We start from the raw sequence: 21788 nt of genomic DNA on the forward strand, positions 1-21788 counted from the left end.
TCCCTCACCCTCCCAGTTAATAGGAGAACAGATTTTGTTTGGGAGCATATGATGGGATGATTCAGTTGGGAATGGATTTGAGGCTGAATTTCATTTGACTTCAAAGTTTTCCTTCTAGTGAGAGCCAGTATGATGCTCCCATGCTATTCAGTAATACATGCAAGACAATTTTGTGTCTCTAACTTGGTGTAGTGGTCTAACTTGGTGTAGAGGTGGCCTCTAATCTGGAGAACTGGGTTTGATTCCCCACTCCTCTTCATGCAGCCAGCTGGGTGACCTTGGGCCAATCACAGTTCTCTCAGAACTTTCTCAGCCTCATCTACCTCACAGGGTGTTGGTTGTGGGAAGAGGAAGGTTAGGCAAAGTATAAGCCTCTTTGAGACTCCTTCAAATAGTAAAAAGCAAGGTACCAAAGCAGTGCTCTTTCTCCTCCTCCTATCTAGACACAAATTATAGTTGTGAAACTGACAATCAAGTATTCCACATTATCACCTGAACCCCTCGGAAGCATATTTACATAAAAATAACACTTAAGCAAAGTCAAAGCATATTTACATAAAAATAACACTTAAGCAAAGTTGTCTTTACGGGAGTATATTTGTTATTACATACACAAATAATTTAGGTATGTATTTAATAAAACCCCTGTGCCTGATTACCATCAACCAATTTTTTAATACTAGATTTGATTTTTACATGGTTTGTTCTACCTTTTGAAGGAGCTGATAGAGAAATCTGGAATTTTACCTTCAGGTTAGGGTGAGCAGTTTAAAAAAAATGGTAACTTTCAGAAGGCATTGCAAGTGGAGAGGGAAGGAGCTGCTTATAATTTGCCCAGAAAGTTCTGGATAGCCCACAAGTGTTCTATAGAACACTTGTGGGCTATCCAGAACTTTCTGCTGGTCCTGGTTAAGAATCACTGGGCTACTTATAGCCGAAAAGTTCAGCATTTCTGAAGCCAACCTCCAATAAGCAATATTCATCTTCCTGCTTTTGGCCCTGCTAAGCATGCCAGCTCTTAGGCATGTTTTGTTCTATGATACCTCTCATGGGAGATGTAATGCTAGAAAAAATGCAGGCTGTGGGCTGTCCATAGCCCATGTGTACTGTCTGATTGCAAGGCTGGACAAAGCAGGCCACTAGTTGCCCACTTGCAAATTAAGAAATCTATATTCCTACGGAACACCTTTGCAACTGCTCCAGTGTTCCGGTTCTATACATCTTCAGCCCGAGTATCGAAACCTGATGCAATGGAATTGGAGAGATCCTTAGAGCAGCAGGACATTACATGCAACTTTGTGTGACAATCTCAACTCATTTGTGCAATTATTGAAGCTGGGTTGGGAGAAACAAGCTCACTGAAAAAGCCTCCTAGCATTTTGAATTTAATAGGCCTTTTTATCTTAACAGAATCACCACCAGCAGTCTATCTTTATAAACATGCTTGAAATTGATCTAGCTTGAATTCTGTGCAGATTATCAGCTGATGGGTGAAATTTCTCACTTGAACCTACATTTAAAGATCAGTTCAAAGCAACTACCCATTTCAAACAAATAGAGAGGAGTTTATCTTGATACCCCTAGCATCCAAAAGGTCTTGCAACAGTCCATCCTGCCGATTCCTCCCACATTGGATAATGCATTTTAGAATCCGGCTACAAAAGCACATTAAAGTGCATTATCCAGTGTATGCAGAATGGGCATCCCCTCCATCCTAGTTTGTGATTGGGGAGAATAAGCTGCAAACATCTCTCCCCCCACTGGGGTCCAAACAGTTCCCTTCAGATGGAAACCCCTGGAGGAGGAAAAAGCTCTTTCATGCCCTCAATACAATTTCACTGGACTTGAAACTTGAGAAATGTTATCCCAGCTCCAGATTTTGTTGTTTTTTTCTCCTTCATCCGCCCAGTTGTCTTTAGGATCAATTTGACATGATACCTAAATTGGAAACTGAGTGCTGTTTCTATCAGATAAGCAAAAATTGAAACTGGAGTCCAAATAATACAAGTGAATTCAACCTAAACCTGGCCATGTACAGCTTCCTACATATACTGGATACAGCCAGTAAGCCTGCCGGTAAATAGGCAAGAGACTCACATAATCCCGAATGGTAAATATTAACTTTGCAGGCAAGAGAGCGGATTTCAACTGCTAAGTACCCTGTGTTCCTGCTTCCATTTGAGAGATGAAGTATACAATTATTTGCAGGCTTCAGTGCTTGCTGAGCTAGTTTCAGTGGTCTAGTTGAAGAGATTTGAAATGACACAGGGCTGGGAGTAACACAGGAAAGAGCCGAGATAACATTCTGGCTAGAGCTGATCGGATGAGATAATGGAGCACTCCTTTGTCCAAGCCAGTTCGTGGTGTTAAATGTGTCAGTTTTCCCAGAGATGGCCATGACTGTTCAGTATGCGCCTGTCATTGTGTGCCACGTCTGCTTAAAAGCGCATTTATGTGGATGAATAGCAGGCCTTTCCCCACCCCTGTCAATCAATGGGGGCTATTATATTGTAGTTCACTTCCCATTGCCTGAGTAACTGCCAGCATGGCTGGTTTGAATGTCTCAATTGCCTTTTTTTCCTCTGTAGTAGCCCTTTGTGAGGTGACCAGATGGTTCTCTAAAAGAATTTTTCCTCCCAAGATATATTTATTTCTTGTTAGAGAATTGGCCTGTTCATTCCAGATGTGTGCTTGCTGTCTTGAACTGAAGATGCTGGTGATGATTGGTCCCTGGGGGGGTGGTTTTGGCCTGGATGTAAGCCTGACCCTGCTCTTTGTTATCTTTTTGGTTCATGGGGCCTCATTTGATGGAGCTTCTGCTAATCCCACCCTCTCCCTCCAGGAGTTTCTAATGTTGGATTGTTCTTTTGGGATGACTATTGCCAAACTTTTGGCCCAGTTCATGGGAATGGGAGCAGCCTGGTCTGTTACCAAACAATATTGGTCATGGGAACTCACAGACTTCCACATGATCCAGAACTTGATAGCCCAAGACTGCAGTTCTTCTCTCAGCACCTCTGTCTCAAAGGGCATCTTTGTGGAAACCACATGTTCATTCTTTTTCCAACTAGTGGTTCTCAGGTTCAAGGCTAGCTATCCTATGTACAGAATTCCTATCACAGCACTTGCTGTGACCATCTTGACCTATACAGGTATGGATCCAATTATATAGATTTTTTTTTTTTGCTATGATACCTATGTTTTGAAATTTAATTAGCTCACGTTGTACTAATGTTTTGCACTGATGTTTTCTGATTGCCTTGTAAATATGAATTGCTCCTGTTTAAGCATCTTATCCCCATAATGCCAGTATTAAATTATGATTAATCTTGACCACTATAGAAATACTGAGAAGTTAGTTTAGCATTCAGTACCAATTAATGTCAGGATTGTTAAGTCATGAAAGTTGTAGGGGGCTCTTAGATACTGCAACATCTAGTAACCCCCTACAATTCTTTGCCTCTGCTGCTGGGGCAGTGCAAAAAGTGGGACTGCTGACAGGCTAAGCGGGATGATGCTTGATGTTAATACAGATAGAAGCCAGAAATATGGAAGGCAAGGTCATTGGAGAATGGAATGAGGAACTGGAAGATTCATGTCATCATAGCATTAATTCTGATTAGGACTTACAGTATTTGCTGGCGTATAAGACTACTTCCCCCCCCCCTGAAAAACATGCCTCCAAGTGGGGGGGGGTCGTCTTATACGGTGGGTGCATTTCAGTTGGGATAGACATAGCTGCCCATAGTGGCCCATAGTGCTGTAATGTAATGTAACAAACTCTATATTTTGAGTGGAAATGTTGGGGGGTCGTCTTATACGCCGGCAAATACGGTAAATAGTTTCTGGCTAAAGAGGGAAGGAAAACCAACACCCATTCCTTGCTGCCCAAGGATATATGTTCGACACTAGATGTTTTGTCACCCCTGGTTAAAAAAAAAATGCTGTGGCCCTCCTGCAGCATCTGGGTGTTTCCAAACCAGCCTATGCTGATTCTGAGTTTGAATTCTGGGCTCCAGTGCTGGTGCCCATTGTCTTTCTTCCCTCTCTTCAGCTTTCCCAGGGGTAATTCCCCATGACCCATACACATTCCCAGGTCAGTTCACATCTTCTTGCCTAGTCACCTAGAGTTGACTGACTATATATCTAGCAGTGGGGCACCTACCGTTTCTTTGACAGGGTTGTTTTAGAGACAACGTCAGTGGCTGGCCTCTCTTTCCCAACCAAGCAGGTACCCAAAACAAGCTCGTCAACTGGCAGTTGGAAGATGGCAGCCACCGAACTTTGCGCCTGCAGCTGAGGCAGCTCCCAGATTTCACTACAACTTCACAGCTCAGTATTTTAGGTTATATTCCTAGAACATTCCAGTTTGTTGGTTTTAATTGAAACATGGCAATGACTTCTGTCTATTCAATAAACCTTATCCTGGCTCATGTTCACAAAAATGAATTTGAGAAGAAAAGAGACTGATTAAGTTGTTTGCTTTTCTCCTCCCACAGCTGCACCTTTCACAGGGGCCTTTTTCAACCCTGCCTTGGCCTCAGCTGTGACCTTTCCCTGCACTGGGAATAGTTTACTGGAGTATATGCAGGTGTATTGTCTGGGACCCATCACAGGTGAGGCAGCAGACACTAGGAAGGGCAACCATGCATATAGCTATGACCTTACTGTCCTATGGAATATCATACTTTTGTGGAAGGGACTGATATCTGTACTGTTCCTGGGCTATTTTTGTGAATTAGAATTTATCCTGAGGCATAGGGCATATGGCAGGCTGTCACAAATGGTTTTGTGAAACCCTGGGACTTCTTGATTACCCTGGAAGGGTTTCCTGGCTGGGTGGGAGTGTTGATTAATTTTACTATATTTTTTAAATTTGTTAACCATTTGTCAGGTGACATGACCATATATGGTCATGACGCCCCTCTCAAAATGGCTGGTGATGAGCCTGGAAGGGAATGGAAAGGCATGCACACAGCCATGTTCTGCACGATCATGGCGCTTCTTGGGTTTGAATGTTTCAGGGTTTCTCGGGTAAAAAAGCTGAGAAAGCCTGGCACCTGGTGATGAATTACAAATCAAATCAAAATCATCCCAATAAAACCGAAGTGGGTCACGCCACCAGCAGCAACAGCATCTTTTTTAGCAAAAGGGAAAGGTGGTGACTGGAATGGAAAAGTGGAGGAAAGAATGGTCAAAACAAGACCATGTGTGGAAACACAGTCCCTAATAGTAGAAGATTTGCAGATGACAGTTTCAAGAATGTTGGGAATGTAAACGTGGAAAGGACTCCCAGAATCCCTGGGAAAGAGGAGATAAACACTGCTACTTAAAAAAAAAAACCCTGCAACAATAAATATTAATTCCTTGCTTACCACCCCATTGCAATGCTCAGGCATAAATATTCATGTTCGACTCAACTGCACTTAACAAAACAGTAATTAGCCAGTAAATAGTAAATGGAATGGGTTGTGAGTTCAGTTTCTCAATAAAAATTCCACACAGGTTTCTTTTCAAAGAGAAGCTATTGAAACACAAATGGCTATTTATTTTGAAGTGGGCCACATTGTAGTTCAGATCTGTGTCAGGAGAAACTAAACAATCACACAGTTTTTAACAAGCTTAAATCAAAACATGAATTGTCTAAATCTCAACTTTTTAACTATTTGAGAACCCCCTGAAACATTCTTCAGGCTTCAAGAAACCTCAGAAGTGCGTGATGGTGTAGAACTTGGTTGGGAAGCAGAGCTGTGTACATACCTACCCAGGCCCTCTCCCCTTCCCACTCCCAGGCCCATCACTGGCCATTTGGGGAAGAGGGTACGTGGGTCAATGTGAACATTTATGGTCATATCACCTGACAAGATACTTGGGCTTTGGGAACAACTACCCATTCCAAACTTAATAGAGATTTTTGGGTGGTTATGGGGCAGCCATTATTGTTAAAGTGCAAGAGAACTGTAGACTGTAATGACATTATTTGAAAATGGAGCACAATGAGAGACCTAGGCTCCCCTGGTGTAATGTCAACAGGATCAGTCTGGTCTCCTTGTCCAGTTCCTTCTTATCTTGATTGCAAAGAATGTTGGCTCCAGATTGGTTTCTAGAACAAAAGCAGACCAAAAGAAAGGACTTTTTAAATGGAAAGGAATAAAAAGGCCTATGAAAACAGAACTTATTTCCCTCTTTTAATTCTTGAAGAGTCTTGTTTGTTAGTATGGCAGGGTGTTTTACCTTTAGTTTATCCTAACTAGGGGCAAGTTGAACTATAAAGAAAGTGCTCCTGCACAAAAAAGCTGTTTCCCACCCCACCCCAAACAGGCAATTATGTACTAGCCAGAAGCAAAAGAATGCATTTACGAGTTAAGATCTGCTGAACAGATTTAATCTCTCCCCCCCAACACACACAAAGGTACAGAAAAATGATTAGAATAAAGTACAGTGTTAAATCAGTTGTCCTCTTTGACTTTCTTCTAGGGATGTTGATTGCGCTCTTTGCCTATCAAGGAAATATCCCACGACTCTTTCAAAGAAATCTGATCTACAGTCAAAAGAACAAATACAGGACACCCAAGGGGAAAGTGACTCCTGTGTCAGACACTCAGCGGAGACAAGCCAAAACCAAGAAGACCAGCTGTTTAGGATCAGCAGAGAGAACAGATTGAAGAGGGCTAGCGAGGGTGTCCTCGCAGCCAGTGCTTCTGGGCATGATAGCTGTTATGGGCTTTCTGAGGTCACACGGTGGACTTGGGCTAGAGAGCAAAAAGGAGGACTTCCCATTCACAGGTTATTGTGCCGCGGTGTGCAGGGCTGGGCTTCGTCCCGTGAGAAAGTCAGAGGGAGTTGGAGCATGTCATATATTCAGTCCTTCCCAGAGTACTGTTAGGGATGTACTTACAGTATGCTTGTGACAGTTTTCTGCAGTGCCCTCTATGTCCCTCAGCCTGTGAGTTCAATTCTAATGGCTGTAAAGCAATGTGGAAATCTGGAATGGATGTCTTAATAAAAGATTGATGCTTAATTTGATTTTCCATTTAAAAATAGAACATGGGAGAACATTCATAGTCCTTCCTTGGAGTCTCCCTTGACAACAGTCCTTTTTATTATGCACTCTTCTCCCTGCTTTGAACTGAACAGTTTCCCCAGTTGATCACTACAGATCTGATCTATGGCCGGGGGGGGGGGGGCTGCATGGTTGGTGTAATGTCAGCATAGCACAGTGGTGAAGAGCAGCAGCCTCTAATCTGGAGAACCAGGTTCCTCATTCCTCTACATGCAGCAGCCTGGTGACCTGGGGCCAAGCACAGTCAGTCCTGTTAGAGTTGTTCTTGCAGAGCAATTTTGTCAGAGCTCTCTCAGCCCCACCTGCCTCACAGGCTGTCTGTTGTGGATCATAAACCACTTTGAGACTCCTTCAGGAAGTGAAAAATGGGGTATAAAAACTCTTAAGTGCAGTGTCTCTCTAGCTGTCATGTTTGGGGTATTTTGGGACTGCCCCAGAGACATCCCAAGATATCTTGATGACCCAACATTCCAAATGGTGTCCCTTCCAGTCTTTCCACAGAACCTGAGCCACCATCAAAAAGGTCCAGACACCTCTTGGCGCCAGACAGGCCACTCCCAAGTGGTGGGTAGCCAACAGAGGGCTGCCTGATTATTGTAGTTGGTACCCATGGGCCATGAGGTGTGGAGGAGATGGCCCTTCAGATATGTGGATCCCAGGTTGTGAAGGACTGTAAGGGTCATAACGGGCACCTTGAATGGAACTCAAAATGTGCTATGGTATGGGGATCATCCTTATCTTACTGATCCTGCACAGTTTAATCACGCCTTTCTGACCTTTCAGAAAGATTCAGGGCTTTTGCAAGTAGCTTAGCAAACAGATTCAGGAGGATATTCATGTTGGTCTGAAGGAATAGAACAGAGTTTGAGTCCAGTGGCACTTTTAAGAATAAGAGAGTTTAATTCTGGATATAAACTGTTGTGTGCATGCACACTTCATATACATTGAAACAGATACATTGGCAAATAGTCAATTATATTTGTTGATTTTTCAGACTTTTAGATATAACCCGTTCTGTGCCACTGACATGCCAACTGAATAATGAAATGATAGAATAGTGAAATAGAATAAAGATAACCCATGTTAAACATAGCATCTCTAAGCTCTTTTGGAATACTTGTAGGTATGGCCATATCTTAGTAAAGACTGTAATCCTAAAGACACTTTCCTGGGAGTAAGTGCTAGTTAATAACATGGAACTTACTTCTGAGTAGACCTTAGGATTGTCAAAAGGCCAACAGAGATGTAGTCAGTCTTACTTCTTAATATGGCACTATCTTGGAGAGTCCTTACCTCTGTACGTTGTGGAGCATTGAAAAACATCTCATAATATGGCAACTGTTATATATGAATAAAAGAAATAAATTAGTGTTTTAGAGCAGTGAACTCCAATCTAGAGAACTGGGTTTGATTCCCCATTCCATAGGAAGCTTGCTGGGTAACCTTGGACCAGTTACATATCTCTCAGAACTCTCTCAGCCCCAAATATCTCAGAAGGTGCTTGTTACGGGGGAGGAAGCATAAGGTGATTTTAAGCTGCTTTGAGACTCCTTAAGATAAAGAAAAGCAAGGTATAAAAACCAGCTCTAAAAACCAACAGCCCAATGATGCTTGCATATGAAATACAGTTGCCAATAAGGTTCAGAAGAAAAAAATGACCTTTAATAGAGTGGAATGGAGGTAAATGTGATCACAACATACCTCTTTTAAAGGGACGGGACATTTTTCTGCAGGTAGTTGCTAGCCAATAGTTGTCGTCACTGTGAGTTTCATATCTGGAGGGATTGCTCTAAATAATGTGTTGTGTGAGCAAACTTGTCACCAGCTGGGTGACCTTGGGCTTGCCGCAGCACTGATAAAGCTGTTCTGACCGAGCAGTGATATCAGAGCTCTCTCAGCCTCACCTACCTCACAGGGCATCTTTTCTGGGGAGAGGAAAGGGAAGGCGACTGTAAGCCGCTTTGAGCCTCCTTCGGGTAGAGAAAGGAAGCATATAAGAACTTCTTCTTCTTCTATTCTTATCAGCTGATTTGAATAATTTTCTGTGCAGTGGAGAAATCACAAATCTCTCTGTAGACACTGAGAAAGGGGATGTCTGAGTGCTATGGTGTTCTTCCAAGTTCAGCTAATCAATTGTCTCCATTTCAGATGAGAGCTACAGTTCAGCTAGGTCTTAGCACTAAGGCCCTTAACCGTTGAGTATGCTAAGCTGGAAGCAAGTGCCATTAAGCTTAATTAATCTTACTTCTGAGTTAACAACTCCAGGATCAGCTTAGCAGATCCCTGGAAATCCACAATTAACTCCATCCTGTGGAAATCAATGGGCCTTTCAAGCATCTGACTATGAACATACAAAAGTGACCTTAGAGTAACATTGAAAGTGTCTACTATGGTCATTATGCATTAAGTTCTGCCATATGAGATGGGAAAGGGGTCATAAAGACAGCATTTCTCACTCAGGCATCTGTCATGTTTGCATGGCCTACTTGGCCCAATCCTTATCCATGGTTCCAATATATATTTGTGAAACAGCTTGGGGGGTGGAACGTGTCCGGCTGTCCAAGTTGGAATAGGGCCAATCAGGGAGCAGCCAGCATAGGCCCTGCCCCTACAGCTACTGCCCTCCCTCCCTGGATGCTAGCCACGTTCCTCTCAGACGCACCAGAGACAGTGAGAGACATACAGAGCCCTGCCGGACCAAACATGAACGCTCATTCCCTCCTATCGCTCCTGCTGCGAGGGAGGCAGAGAGAGACACAGAGAGAGCTGCCTCAAAAGCTGATGACCAGCCCTGCTTCCCTCCTAAGAAGAAGCCCTAATTACCTGCTATCGCTCCTGCTGCCACGGAGAGAGAGACACAGAGAGAGCCACACCTGCTGCAACGGAGGGAAAGAGAGACAGAGAGAGCTGCCCCAAACTGCACACCAGTCCTCATTCCCTCCTAAGAACAAGCCTTAATTACCTGTTCTGCCTCCTGCTGAGATACACAGGGACACAGAGGGAGAGCTGCACATCCCGGTGTCCCCTGGGTCTTGGTGCCCATTGCATTCCTGCTTGCAATGGGCTTTCTTGCTAGTATTATAATGAAGTTGAATAGGATTCCAGGTATGCAAGAGACAAACTTTGTTTCTGTCAGCAAATGATTCCAGTGTAATGCTGATTTACCCCCACAGAGAGGTATACATGAAAAATGACACAATTAATGCAAAATCTACTTTATTTGGCAGCTAGAACATGACAACATCGGTAGATAGCATATTCCTATATTTTGCATACTGAGACAGCTATTTTCTCTGTGTGTGATGCTGTAAAACAACAAAAGGAACCTGTTCCAGACTTGGCCTTAGTTTCAAAAGACTGTGATAAGAGAATATATTTTTGACACAGGATACTTTTATAGAAGAACTTTTATCTTATGTGAATCAGTCCTTCCTATTTGTGTGTGGGGGGAAATCCTGGGCCACACTCCCAAAGCCCAGTGTTATAGCCTTCGGACTATATTATTAACAAAAGTAAATTAAATCAGCATTTTGAAGCAGAAAGATGTTTAAGATTAGCTGGAGGTAAATATATTGTTGATTAACTTACTGGGTTCATGATTACCGCCACATATATTTTTTGCTTGCCTCTTCTGTAAGAGGTGAGATGTGGTTCTGTCTTTATAACAATTTTCGTTCTGTCTTTATAACAATTTTCTATTTTTCTTCCCCTCACAGTGGAACTTTGAAATGGCTTGCACCATTTCCCCCCATTTTGTCTTCGACACAACCTTGGGAGGTGGGCTAGGCTGAGTGGCCCAAGGTTTACCCATTCAGCTTCCTTGGCACAGCTGGGATTTGAGCCTGGATCTCTTGAGACAACACATTCACTGTGCTATGTTGGTTCCTCTCCATGCTTCTGAGGTAGATCAGGGTGAGAGAGGGTGACTGACCCAAGGTCACCTCACAAGTTTTATGGCTGGGTAGGCAGTTGAATTAGGAAAACATTCCAACTGTAACAATGCAGACGGCCTCAACACCTCAGCAGGCTCAGCTTAGCAGGTCTGGCTCATTTGATGGCTCTTCAAAATAGAAAACTTTTTAGCTGTGTAGTCACATGTCCAGAGTCATATAATATGCCCACAGAAAATTAAGTAACAAAATAAATCCTAGAATTCAAATGGCATGTTAAGGGTATGTATACTTTTTTAGACTTCCAAAAACCCACCTTAGGTTTGATACAGAGGCAGGACTTCATATAAGGGCAGAGCTCTGTTGCTGATACAGTAAATCAATAACAATCTGATTTGTGACCAATTAATTTTCTCAATATGTTGGAACAATCTTGGAAAGTGAGGTAGCTGTATGTGCTGAGTTGTTTTGCAATGGAAGGTAGCAAAGGGGAAACACACGAACATGTGGATTGTGAGTCCCATGGGGGTCAGAATATCACTGACAAACAGTGAGTGGAATACTTGCTCAGTGTGGTCTTTTAGCTGAACGCTTTCATCCTAATGGATTCTGGCTATGCATCGGAGCCCATTTCTTATGGGTGTATAGTTTGCGCAAGAAAGCTGCATTACTGTGCTTCCAAGCTTTCTCTGGGAACTGTTTTCTGTACAGGAGCCTATTGTATTGAAGTTCAGGTGTCACCATGCGTTGGCACATCTGTTTTGTTGCCTTGTCTAGTTTAGGATTTAAATTGTACCCCATGATTACTGCTTTGCCATACTGCAGTGGTATCAGTGCCTGGTCTTCGATCAGCTGTGGGGCAACACTGCCGCTTCCTTGGAGGCAAATCTTGGCCAGCTGCTCCCGCTTCTGCTGCAGCACCCTCACTTCATTTTGGATGCGCTCCATGCCGATCTGCCTGTCTATTTTCTCCCAGAAGGTCTTATTGAAATGCACATAGATTTCCCAGTCAAGCTTATTCCAGGTCTTTATCTTCTCTGTGATGCTTTCTGAAAGTGGGGTCTTGGTGGTGTTGTGTCTGCTGTTGAGAGGAAAGAATGTCACATCATCCAGATCCCAGCACAAGGTCTCCTTCAGCAACACCATTGATTCATCAAAGTACTCTGAGATCAGCAGAAGGTCAAAGTCTGCCTCAATGGCTTGCAGCATGAGTTGGATGTGCTTGTCCGAGAAGTTCCCATTGTGATTATATCCAAAATCGAATGCCATTAGGTTTTTGGCATAATGGCTGTCTGTAGCTGAGGAGTTGTAAAAATGGGAAGGCTCATTGAGAAATTCCTCCAAGTCCCTGGCTTTGGAGAATGCAGAAGCCCCTTTATAGTAGGTAAATGAAGATTCCATGAGTTGAACAGGATTGCGGAGGATAGAAAAGTAAAAGGTCTTGTTTGGCATGACTTTGGCAACCTGAAATTGGTAGCAAAGGGGAAATAAAAGAATTAAAACAGCATCATAAAAGTTATTAGGTGATATGGACAGGAAATGGTTAGTTTCAAACAGAGAGCACTTTCTTAAAACTACAATGGCTCAACTGGGATAGTATGCTAGGTGAGCCTAAACAGTGCTTCTTAAATTTGTTATTTTTCCCTACAGCTATCTTCTGCCATTTCCGCTTCAAGATCTCTCCTGCTATTGATTCAAGGTGCCCTCTGATCTGGTTTTTAGGTATTAATTTTTATTAAATGTATTTATATTCTGTGCTCTCAATAGGATAAAATTTCTGAGGTGGTGGACAAATGAAACATCTAAAAATAAAACACACAATAAAATGCATTAAAGGTAAAGGTATCCCCTGTGCAAGCACCGAGTCATGTCTGACCCTTGGGGTGACGCCCTCTAGCGTTTTCTTGGCAGACTCAATACGGGGTGGTTTGCCAGTGCCTTCCCCAGTCATTACCGTTTACCCCCCAGCAAGCTGGGTACTCATTTTACCGACCTCGGAAGGATGGAAGGCTGAGTCAACCTTGAGCCGGCTGCTGGGATTGAACTCCCAGCCTCATGGGCAAAGCTTTCAGACGGCTGCCTTACCACTCTGCGCCACAAGAGGCTCTAAAAAATGCATTAAAACAAGGTAAACTAGCATCACAGACCTTGATGTTTAAAACTATATCAACTGTATGAAAGAGCAGAAAATTAGAGATGAAACAGCACCATTTAAAAACACACACACATCAGTGTACCACCACCAATAAAAACTACATGCAAATAACAAGAAAGGGAAAATATCTGAGGACAGATGTGTCAGGGCTGCGCACCTGCTCTGCACGCAGAAAGATCCCTGGTTCAGCTCCCAGCAGCTCCAGTTAAAACAGAGCAGGTGACAAGTAGTGCGAAAGACCTCAACCTGAGGACATTGGAGAGTTGCTGCTAGTCAAAGTAGCCAACACTGGCTTTTGAGAGGCCAATGGCCTGACTCAGCATAATGCGGTTTCATGGGTTTATGTGGTAATATTTGGCCTGGACCTTCAATTGTGAGACTCATGCAGAAGCATGTGATACTTTAGATCCTCTGGCTACAGACCAGGCTTTAATAGCAACCCCCTTCCACCCAAAAACACTCTGAAGTGGAAACAAAATTAAGATTGCCAGCCTCCAAATGATGGCTGGAGAACTGCTATTACAACGGATCTCCAGGTGCCTGAGATCAGTTCACGTGGAGAAAATGGCTGCTTTGGAAAATGTACTCTACAGCAGGGGTAGTCAACCTGTGGTCCTCCAGATGTTCATGGACTACAATTCCCATGAGCCCCTGCCAGCAAACACTGGCAGGGGCTCATGGGAATTGTAGTCCATGGACATCTGGAGGACCAAAGGTGACCAACCCGTGCTCTACAGCATAATATCCCACTGTAGTCCCTCCTCTCCTCCAACCTCATCCTTCTCTGATTCCACTCCCAAAATCTCCAGGTATTGCCGAAATCTAACAGATAAAACTAGAGCGTGGAAGATAGTGTCCAAACTTGTACTTTTCAAGGAAGGGCAGCAACTAGCCCACCCATTACTATCTCCTATAACTTAACTGAAGAATGTCATTGGTATTTTACTTCAGATCTCTGTAGGGTCCCTCTTAACTGTTTTGAATAGGTGTTTAAAAGCACAGGGAAGACTTGAAGGACCTCAGGGCCCAAACCAGTCTACTCAAAAATAGAGGGCTGATGTCCTTCACCCTCCTTAGTGGCTTGATATATGTGGCTAAAATCACCAGAACTTGAAATACATTTATTCTGTGTCTGGATGCTTCCATGCCTACTTCTCCTTCATACTCCTTACGCCTCCCTGAAATTGTCACCTCTTTCCTCTTCCAACCACCTCCATACTATACTACATATGAGTAGAACCTATTATGTGCTGGAGGTTTTGCGCAAAAATAACAGTTCATCTGCACACCGGGGAAGATTTCTGTCTCTTACCTCTGGCTTAAAGAACCTCATGTGATGACACATAATGTTGAACTGGGAATCATTGCTTGGAGAAAGTTTCTCAACAACAGCTGCTGTGAAATAATGGGGATAATTCAGCTGATGAAAACCGTTGATTGGCAAGGCAAAAGTGAGGTTGTGTGTCTCACCAAAGCGGAACAAGATATTAATGACGGTACTGCTGGCGCTCTTGTGTACTTTCAGAAAAACTATGTGAGTTTTGGGCTTGCATGTTGCACCTTGAGGGAAGCTGGTAATATTTGCTCCAGTTGTTCTTCTCCCCTTCGGAAGAGTGGTTTTCTCTGGCAGAGGCACTCTGCTGTCTACCTCTGCTAATGATGCCACCTCACTTGGGTTTCTGCCTTTTGGGATATTAAAGGTCTTTGAGTTGGCAACACTGGAAGACTTGCTTCTGATGTGGACGGAAGATGGTGAAGTTTTGGTTAGGCTGTGAAATGGCCCACTAACACTTGGGACTTGGTCATCTGCAGTTATTTTTGTTGGAGATTTGTTTACTTTGATCAGGGAAGTTCTAGCTTTTGCAGCAGTAACAAGTTGCCTACTGTCTGAAAAGGTCACTGCAGGATTTTTGGGGGTATAGTGGCTCAGTTCTTTCTGCCTTTTTTTAAAACGTAGAATCTGCACCTGTTCTGTGCCTTTCACGGAAGGTTTTTGCCCAAACTCTTCTTCACTGCCAAAACTAGTGGCCGTGAGTTTGATCTGGTTGAGTGTCTCGATCAGTTTCATGACATGTCTCTTTTTCTCAGCAGAACTGGGCCTGGGCATCAGCTGTTTCACCACAGTTTGTGAGGTAATGCTCATCGCCATTGGTTTTGAGAAAAGGTGGGCTGAGTTTGGGTCCCTGTGAACCTGGAAAGAATTCTCATTTGCTCTGGTTTGCTGGAAGGGAAGTGGCTTCAGCTGGCCATCGCACTTACATTTTCTATGAAAGACAGATAAATATTTTTGACAAGTGTATCTCATGTGCACTCCCCTCCCATGCCCAAACATACTGCGGGATCACTTTCCATTCGTTTCCCTCTACCCCTTCCTGCCAAATAACTGCTTTCCTATTATTAGATCTTGTGTCACGACAGCAAATAAAACTTTCATTCTCTAAATATAATCACAGCAAATAGTTTGACATTTCTCATGTACTCATAAGCCAACGTTCACATCATAAGTCACCCAGGCAGCACCCGCTGGTCTGATCGATCCCCCCTTGCACCCTCCACCCTCATTATAAACACATCTGAATTGTTACTTCACAAGCCTTATTGCCTACTGGGTGTGAGTTATTCATGACAAACAGTGCAGTACACAACAACATTTGAGTCCAATAGCACCTTTAAGACCGGCAAAGATTTATTCAAGGCGTGAACGTTTGAGTGCATGCACTCTTCCTCAGACAATGGAACAATCATTTAATTACTCGTGACATTTTTATTTCTCCAATGTTTTTGTGAACTGCATCTGAATCCAAAGAACTGATTAGCATTTTTATCAAAGGATTATCACACTAAGGATTACCACATTAATTTGCTACTGATTTACTTTTTCCTTATATCTATACTTATGATCCTTGTTCAATTGTCTGAGGAAGAGTGCATGCACTCAAAAGTTCACACCTTAAAGGTGCTATTGGACACATATTTTGTTGTGATTCTTCAGACCAACATGGCTACCCATTTGAGTGCAGTGCACAGGCAAGACTATTTGGCCTTGGGAGTAATAGCAGAGGGCGGCAAGCAAGCTATGCTTGGGTCTGTCCTGGGTAAATGCTTCTGAATTGACTACTCCCATTTGAGAGCAGTGAAAGAATTCATTCCTTGACAGCCATTCCCTGATCTTAACTTGCTGGATTTCTACCTTCATAGTTAGTTGCATCTTTGAATCTTTTCAGTTTAAAAGCTAAAGTTCTAGAGTCACGGTGAAGTTTTTGTTTAAAAAATAAATACCTGTCATAAGTGAAAGAGACACTGATGTCTCAGATTCCTTGGCTTGCTGGTGAACTGGTGCAGGCACTCTGCTTCCCTGTCCCGCTTACCTTAGTCAGGTGCTTCATTCCTGGAGTACTTGTGTGCTGGCAGCATCATATGCATGTATCTATGACTCACATCATTTGTCATCCTGAGTTGCATTCCTATTATTAATTTACCTGGTACACTGGAGGTTCTGAACAACATGGAAGGCTACACAGAGCAGGAAGACGAGCAAAAGAGCAACCCAGATTCTTGCCAGTTGTCTGCTATGCATGAGCTTCCATTTCCTAGAGGAAAGGGGGAATTAGCAGGTTTGCTCAATTTTTTGAGTTTGAGCTTCAGGTTACAAGCCTTTTTTCCCCCCTCTTCTTCAAGATGTTTTAGTTCCTGTTCATATTAAGGTCATTTTAAGTCATTCTGCATTCTGCTAAGTCATTATTTGTGGACCCAGAAATATATTACAGCAGCCTTTGATTTACTTGTTGAAATAAGTACATAATTCAGAATTTAAAGTGAGAATGCGGAGCTAATCAGTGGAGGAGAAATCTTATGCATTTGTGTGTATGCAAAATATCTGGCTGATATGAGATTCAGAGGCAAGGCAGCTCAGAAACTGCTTTAAAGGTATTTATAAGTGACTGAAAAGTAAAAGATTTATACAGCCAAGGGAGGGGATGGTTGTTGTGTCATTCCATGTGATGGCTGATATTTCTCCTCTGAGCTAAAATACCATTTCTTTGTTACTCAGCAGGTGCTTCATGCCTTTATCTCACTTAGCTTGCGTAATCTAAGCTTGCTCATAATGCGTGTGGTGTGAGATTGTGCTGAGAATGTTGCAGGATTGCTTGCCTTCAGTGATTTCACCACCAAAATATGACAAATTTCAGCCTCCTGAGAATTCACATACGAACACAAGTGAAGCTGCTTTATACTGAATCAGACCACTGGCCCATCAAAGTCAGGATGGGTTACTCACTGGTTGCAGCTCTCCAGATCCTCATGGACTGAAGCTGAAACTTTCTGCATGGAAAGCAGAGGTTTTGTCACTGAGCCACAGTCTCTGCTTCCACACGACAAGTTTGTGTGGTTGTGTTGCTAGCCCACAAAATCACTATGTCTTTAATTGATGTTTTTATGGGTACAAATTCCTGTCCGAAACTGCATAATGCTCACCACCTTCTTCAAAGATGAGGCAGTTGTCCACCATTTTTAATATCAGAGACACAAAGCATTGCAAGTCAACTTGGTGGATCTCTTTTGCCAGTTCTCTGTTGTACATCATAACAGCATGAAGTGGAATAGTGTATTAATGTATTACTGTCAAATTGGGTATGTTTTTTGTCTTTTGGCAGTCTTAATTTCAGCTACATTCCTGCAGTATGGGGCTTCCTAAAATATGATGTCATTAACATGTATTCTAGGGAAATTCCAACAAGAAGGAACTGGACAGACAACATACTGGTGTAGAGGGGAAACAAACAAAATTAGGGAATTGAACATAGTAAGCTTGAAACTCAAGAACAGGTGTAGCCAGATCTGGAGTAAATATTTAGAGCTATTTTAACAAGAAACCAACTGCTTAGGATGTCACAACTATGGGCCTTTATCCTGATTTAGCTATATTGTTCCCATCTGTAAATTCTCTGTTCTCCTTTGCCTCCTCTTGTTGAATTCATGTGATATCACACTGACATGAGCTAGGGTGGGGAGATGATCTATGTGGAAGTGTATACTGGAGTTGCTGATCAATGAATGGGGTAAGGAAGATTTGGCTTCGCTTCTTTATGAATGTATTGTATTGTTAAATTAAAAACAAGTAACATACACATTGGCAAAAGATGAGTAATGCTATTAAAGTCTCAGATGGTGACAGCCATCTTGGTGTAGTGATTAAGAGTAGCAACCTCTAATCTGGTGAGCTGGATTTGAATCCCCACTCCTCCACATGCAGCCAGTTGGGTGACCTTAGGCTACCCACAGTCCTGATAGTCCTGTACACACAGAGCAGTCCTGTCAGAGCCCTCTCAGCCCCCCTCACAGGGTGTCTGTTGTGGCGAGAGAAAGGGAAAGCGATTGTAAGTCACTTTAAAGATTTATTGTGTATGTGGAAAAGCGGGGTATAAAAACAACTCTTATTTTTAATATATATATTTTATTTATCAATAAACATAGAATACAGAAAGAAATTGAGAAGATTCAGATTTTACAAACGTTTCAGAAATTTGTTCTAGTGTCTTTGAAATTCTTCAGCTGGTCTTTTACCATATTTGTTAACCTTGCCATTGAGGCAAGTTCTCTGAGTTTTTCACATAAATCCTTCTGCGGTTCTTCTTGTTGGTTTCATCCAGAAGCTATAAGTCTTGCTGCTGTCGTTGTATGGAAAAAGAATTCTTCCCCTTCTATAAAAACCAACTCTTCTTCTTTAAGGGGCAGAGCTCCAGTGCCCCTGATAAAACCTTGACAGATGCACATTCAAATGCATTTTATATAGGCTAGAAAATTTACTTCTTCTTGGTGCAGGCTTTTAATTTCTCTTTTAAAACAAACTTGCCAACCCTACAAGGTATTCACAACCCCATATATGTGTTTGTGGTCACTTAATTGTGTGAGCAGGTTCTTAGAGGACAACGACATTTTTTGTCAAGAAGGACAGTATGTGTTGGCTCATAACCAAAACTGGAATTTAGCAGTCTGTTCTCAGAATTAATGAGGCATTATGACTTCCCTGATTTAAACAAAGATTATCTGTGCATGTTTCACAAACACCTATCACATAAGAGAAGAAAATGGGGTCACTGGGAATGGGAGATTGGGCTAGCCTGGGCCACCCAGGTCATCTATCTCCCCCACCACACAAGAAAATATATGAGGGTGTGGAACACTCTGATGCCCCGGCTGAGTATCTCTCCTTCCCGTTGGAATATGGAGAATCTGCACATGCTCAACAACCTTCACTTTCTCAACAGACAGTGTCTTCCACATAGTAGAAATGGCATAAGTTGTTTTGCTCCCAAAGGATGCCTCGGCAGGCTCCCCATTGGAGGAATCTTTAAAGGTAATTGTGAATACAGCCAACTTTTTTTTGGGGGGGGAGGGGAGAGTGGGGCGAACTTTTTCTTCCACTGATTGCTATTATTAGCCAAACACAATTATTTTCTCCCCTTGAGACTTGAGTCAGAGTATATAGAACAAAGCAAGTAGGAACTGTAGACAGTGTCCCAACTTAACTGGAATAAAAACATAGAGCTAGAAGGAACCTCAAAGGCCATCAAGTCGCTCCCACACACACACAAACACACATACAATGTAGGCAATTCAGCTTTTCCTTCTCCCCTAGTGATCCCTGCTATATGCCTGAAGGAAGCTGAAAAACCTTCGGAATCCTTATCCAATCTGACATGTAGGAAAATTCTTTCCTGGCCTCAAAGTGGCAATTGGCATTATTCTAGGCATGTAAGATAGGGCCACAAGAACTGAGCACTGACTCATCCCTTCCCACACTTCAGCTCATGATCTGCCTAAATTCACAGAATCTGCATTATCAGAAGATGGCCATTTATCCTCCTTGTAGAAACTTCCAAAGACAGAGAGCCGATCACCTCCCAAGAAGGCTGTTCTACTGAGGAACCACTTCAACTATTAGGAAGGTCCTGCTAATATTAAGCCCCTAATTCTTTTGATTTAATTTCAGTGCACTGGTTCTGGTTCAAACTTCTGGGACAGCAGAAAACAACTCTACTCCATCCTCTATATCAGTGATCCCCAACCTTTTTATCTCCAGGCACCGGTCAACACTTGACAATTTTACTGAGGCCCGGGGGGTAGTCTTTTGCTGAGGGACGTCGCCGCCACCTGAGCTCCTGCTCCACTTGAAGGAGCTGGGTATGTTTAGCCTGCGCCCATGACTTCCCGCTGCCCGCTGGGGGGGCGCTGTGCAGTGCCACGTCCAGGGGGAGCCCCAGTCATGGTGGCCGCTGGAGAGCACCAAAAGTGAGCCAGCGGCAGAGTGGCAGGGCAGCCCCCAAAGCAGCAGCCGGGGAGGAGGACGAGGAGGAGCCGCGGCCCAGTACCGACTGATCCCCGGACCGGTACCGGTCCCCGGACCGGGGGTTGGGGACCACTGCTCTATATGACAGCCTTTCAAATACTTGAAGATGGCTATCGTATCACCTTTCAGTCAACTTCTCTCCAGGCTAAACATACCCAGCTGCTTCAAGCTTTTCTCTTATGACTTGATCTCCAGACCCCTCACCATGTTCATTGCTCTCCTTTGGACACATTCCAGCTTGTCAACATCCTTCTTAAATCTGGGAGCCATCACAACTTAACTGGAATATTAGAAGGACAATTTCTTACTCCCTCTCAATTTTCAAGTGCTTTCAACAAAGAGATGTCAGTCTCCTAAGGTTCCATCCCTAAATCTCTAGCAGTTTCCCGACCTGCATCTGGTACCCTAACCCCCCCCACCCCCACCCCATTTCCCACCAGTGGCCAGGGGATGTGAAACCTGAGATCCTAACAGTCAATGTCTCTTGGTGTATGCTCAGCCCACCTGAGATAATTTTGAGAACACTGTTTTCATTTTGGTTAATTTACAAAGTCATTTTTTCTAGATATGGAGAAACTATTACTGTGTCTCTGTAGTTTGCTTAGTTTTATGGATTTTGTGGTAAGCATGAACAACTCACTTTAATCCTGAAACATATTGTTTTTTCTATTCTGGTAGCAGGTTGAGCTTTGTGTGGCCCTGAAGTCTGTCAATGTGATTCAAGGACAAGGAGATACAAGGGCAAGGAACATGCCCTGGGACTCCTGTTTTACTTTGCTGCTACTGATTATCAGGGCTACCTCTCTGGAAGGAGCATATACTGTGTATTTTTACAACCATATCATGAAAAAATGGGTCTATGACATCCCCCATACCATTTCTGCCCTCATTTCTATCCAACCTTAGTTTCACCTATAATTTCCCCCTGAACAAATGAGAAATCACTCTGAAAGGTTCCTGCCTTTTCCTCAGTCCACAAGCATTTAAATCTTGCAGCTCAGCTCAGCATTCCAAGAAGACCTGCAGTCAGCAACACAAATATATCTTTGCTACAGGCACTTGGAAGGATCTTGCCAGATTGTTTGCAAAAGAATAACGTTAGAAAGTAAAGGCACTTACTTCATCCAGTATCTTTGGAGTTTGTTCATTGTTTGGTTTATGAAGCAGGCAAAGGGACTTAATTCAATGAGATCAGCCCAGGTTGCTTGGAGATTGGGGGAAAAGTGTAAAGCAGGTATCTTTTGCCTGTCTTAGAAAACCTTATCTGAATAATCCCGCCTACCTGATCTATTAGACTGTGTATGTTCCGAAGGTGTTTCTGACTGTGCT

General features: G+C 43.1%; 2 protein-coding genes across 2 annotated transcripts; one reads left to right on the plus strand and one right to left on the minus strand.

Moving 5' to 3' along the window:
- Positions 1-892: 892 nt before the first annotated feature.
- On the plus strand, positions 893-7163 carry LOC143843282 (aquaporin-12-like). The gene is made up of 3 exons (XM_077349095.1): positions 893-3152; positions 4500-4616; positions 6478-7163. Exons 1-3 carry the CDS (start codon positions 2546-2548, stop codon positions 6663-6665), a joined length of 912 nt encoding a protein of 303 aa, XP_077205210.1. The 5' UTR covers positions 893-2545; the 3' UTR covers positions 6666-7163.
- Positions 7164-10262: 3099 nt separating this feature from the next.
- On the minus strand, positions 10263-21740 carry LOC143843280 (galactose-3-O-sulfotransferase 2-like). The gene is made up of 4 exons (XM_077349092.1): positions 21579-21740; positions 16588-16698; positions 14421-15372; positions 10263-12417 (listed from the first exon to the last, which is right to left on the minus strand). Exons 1-4 carry the CDS (start codon positions 21605-21607, stop codon positions 11548-11550), a joined length of 1962 nt encoding a protein of 653 aa, XP_077205207.1. The 5' UTR covers positions 21608-21740; the 3' UTR covers positions 10263-11547.
- Positions 21741-21788: the final 48 nt, after the last annotated feature.

Source organism: Paroedura picta, chromosome 8 (genome assembly GCF_049243985.1).
Source record: "Paroedura picta isolate Pp20150507F chromosome 8, Ppicta_v3.0, whole genome shotgun sequence".
NCBI classification, from domain to species: Eukaryota; Metazoa; Chordata; class Lepidosauria; order Squamata; family Gekkonidae; genus Paroedura; species Paroedura picta.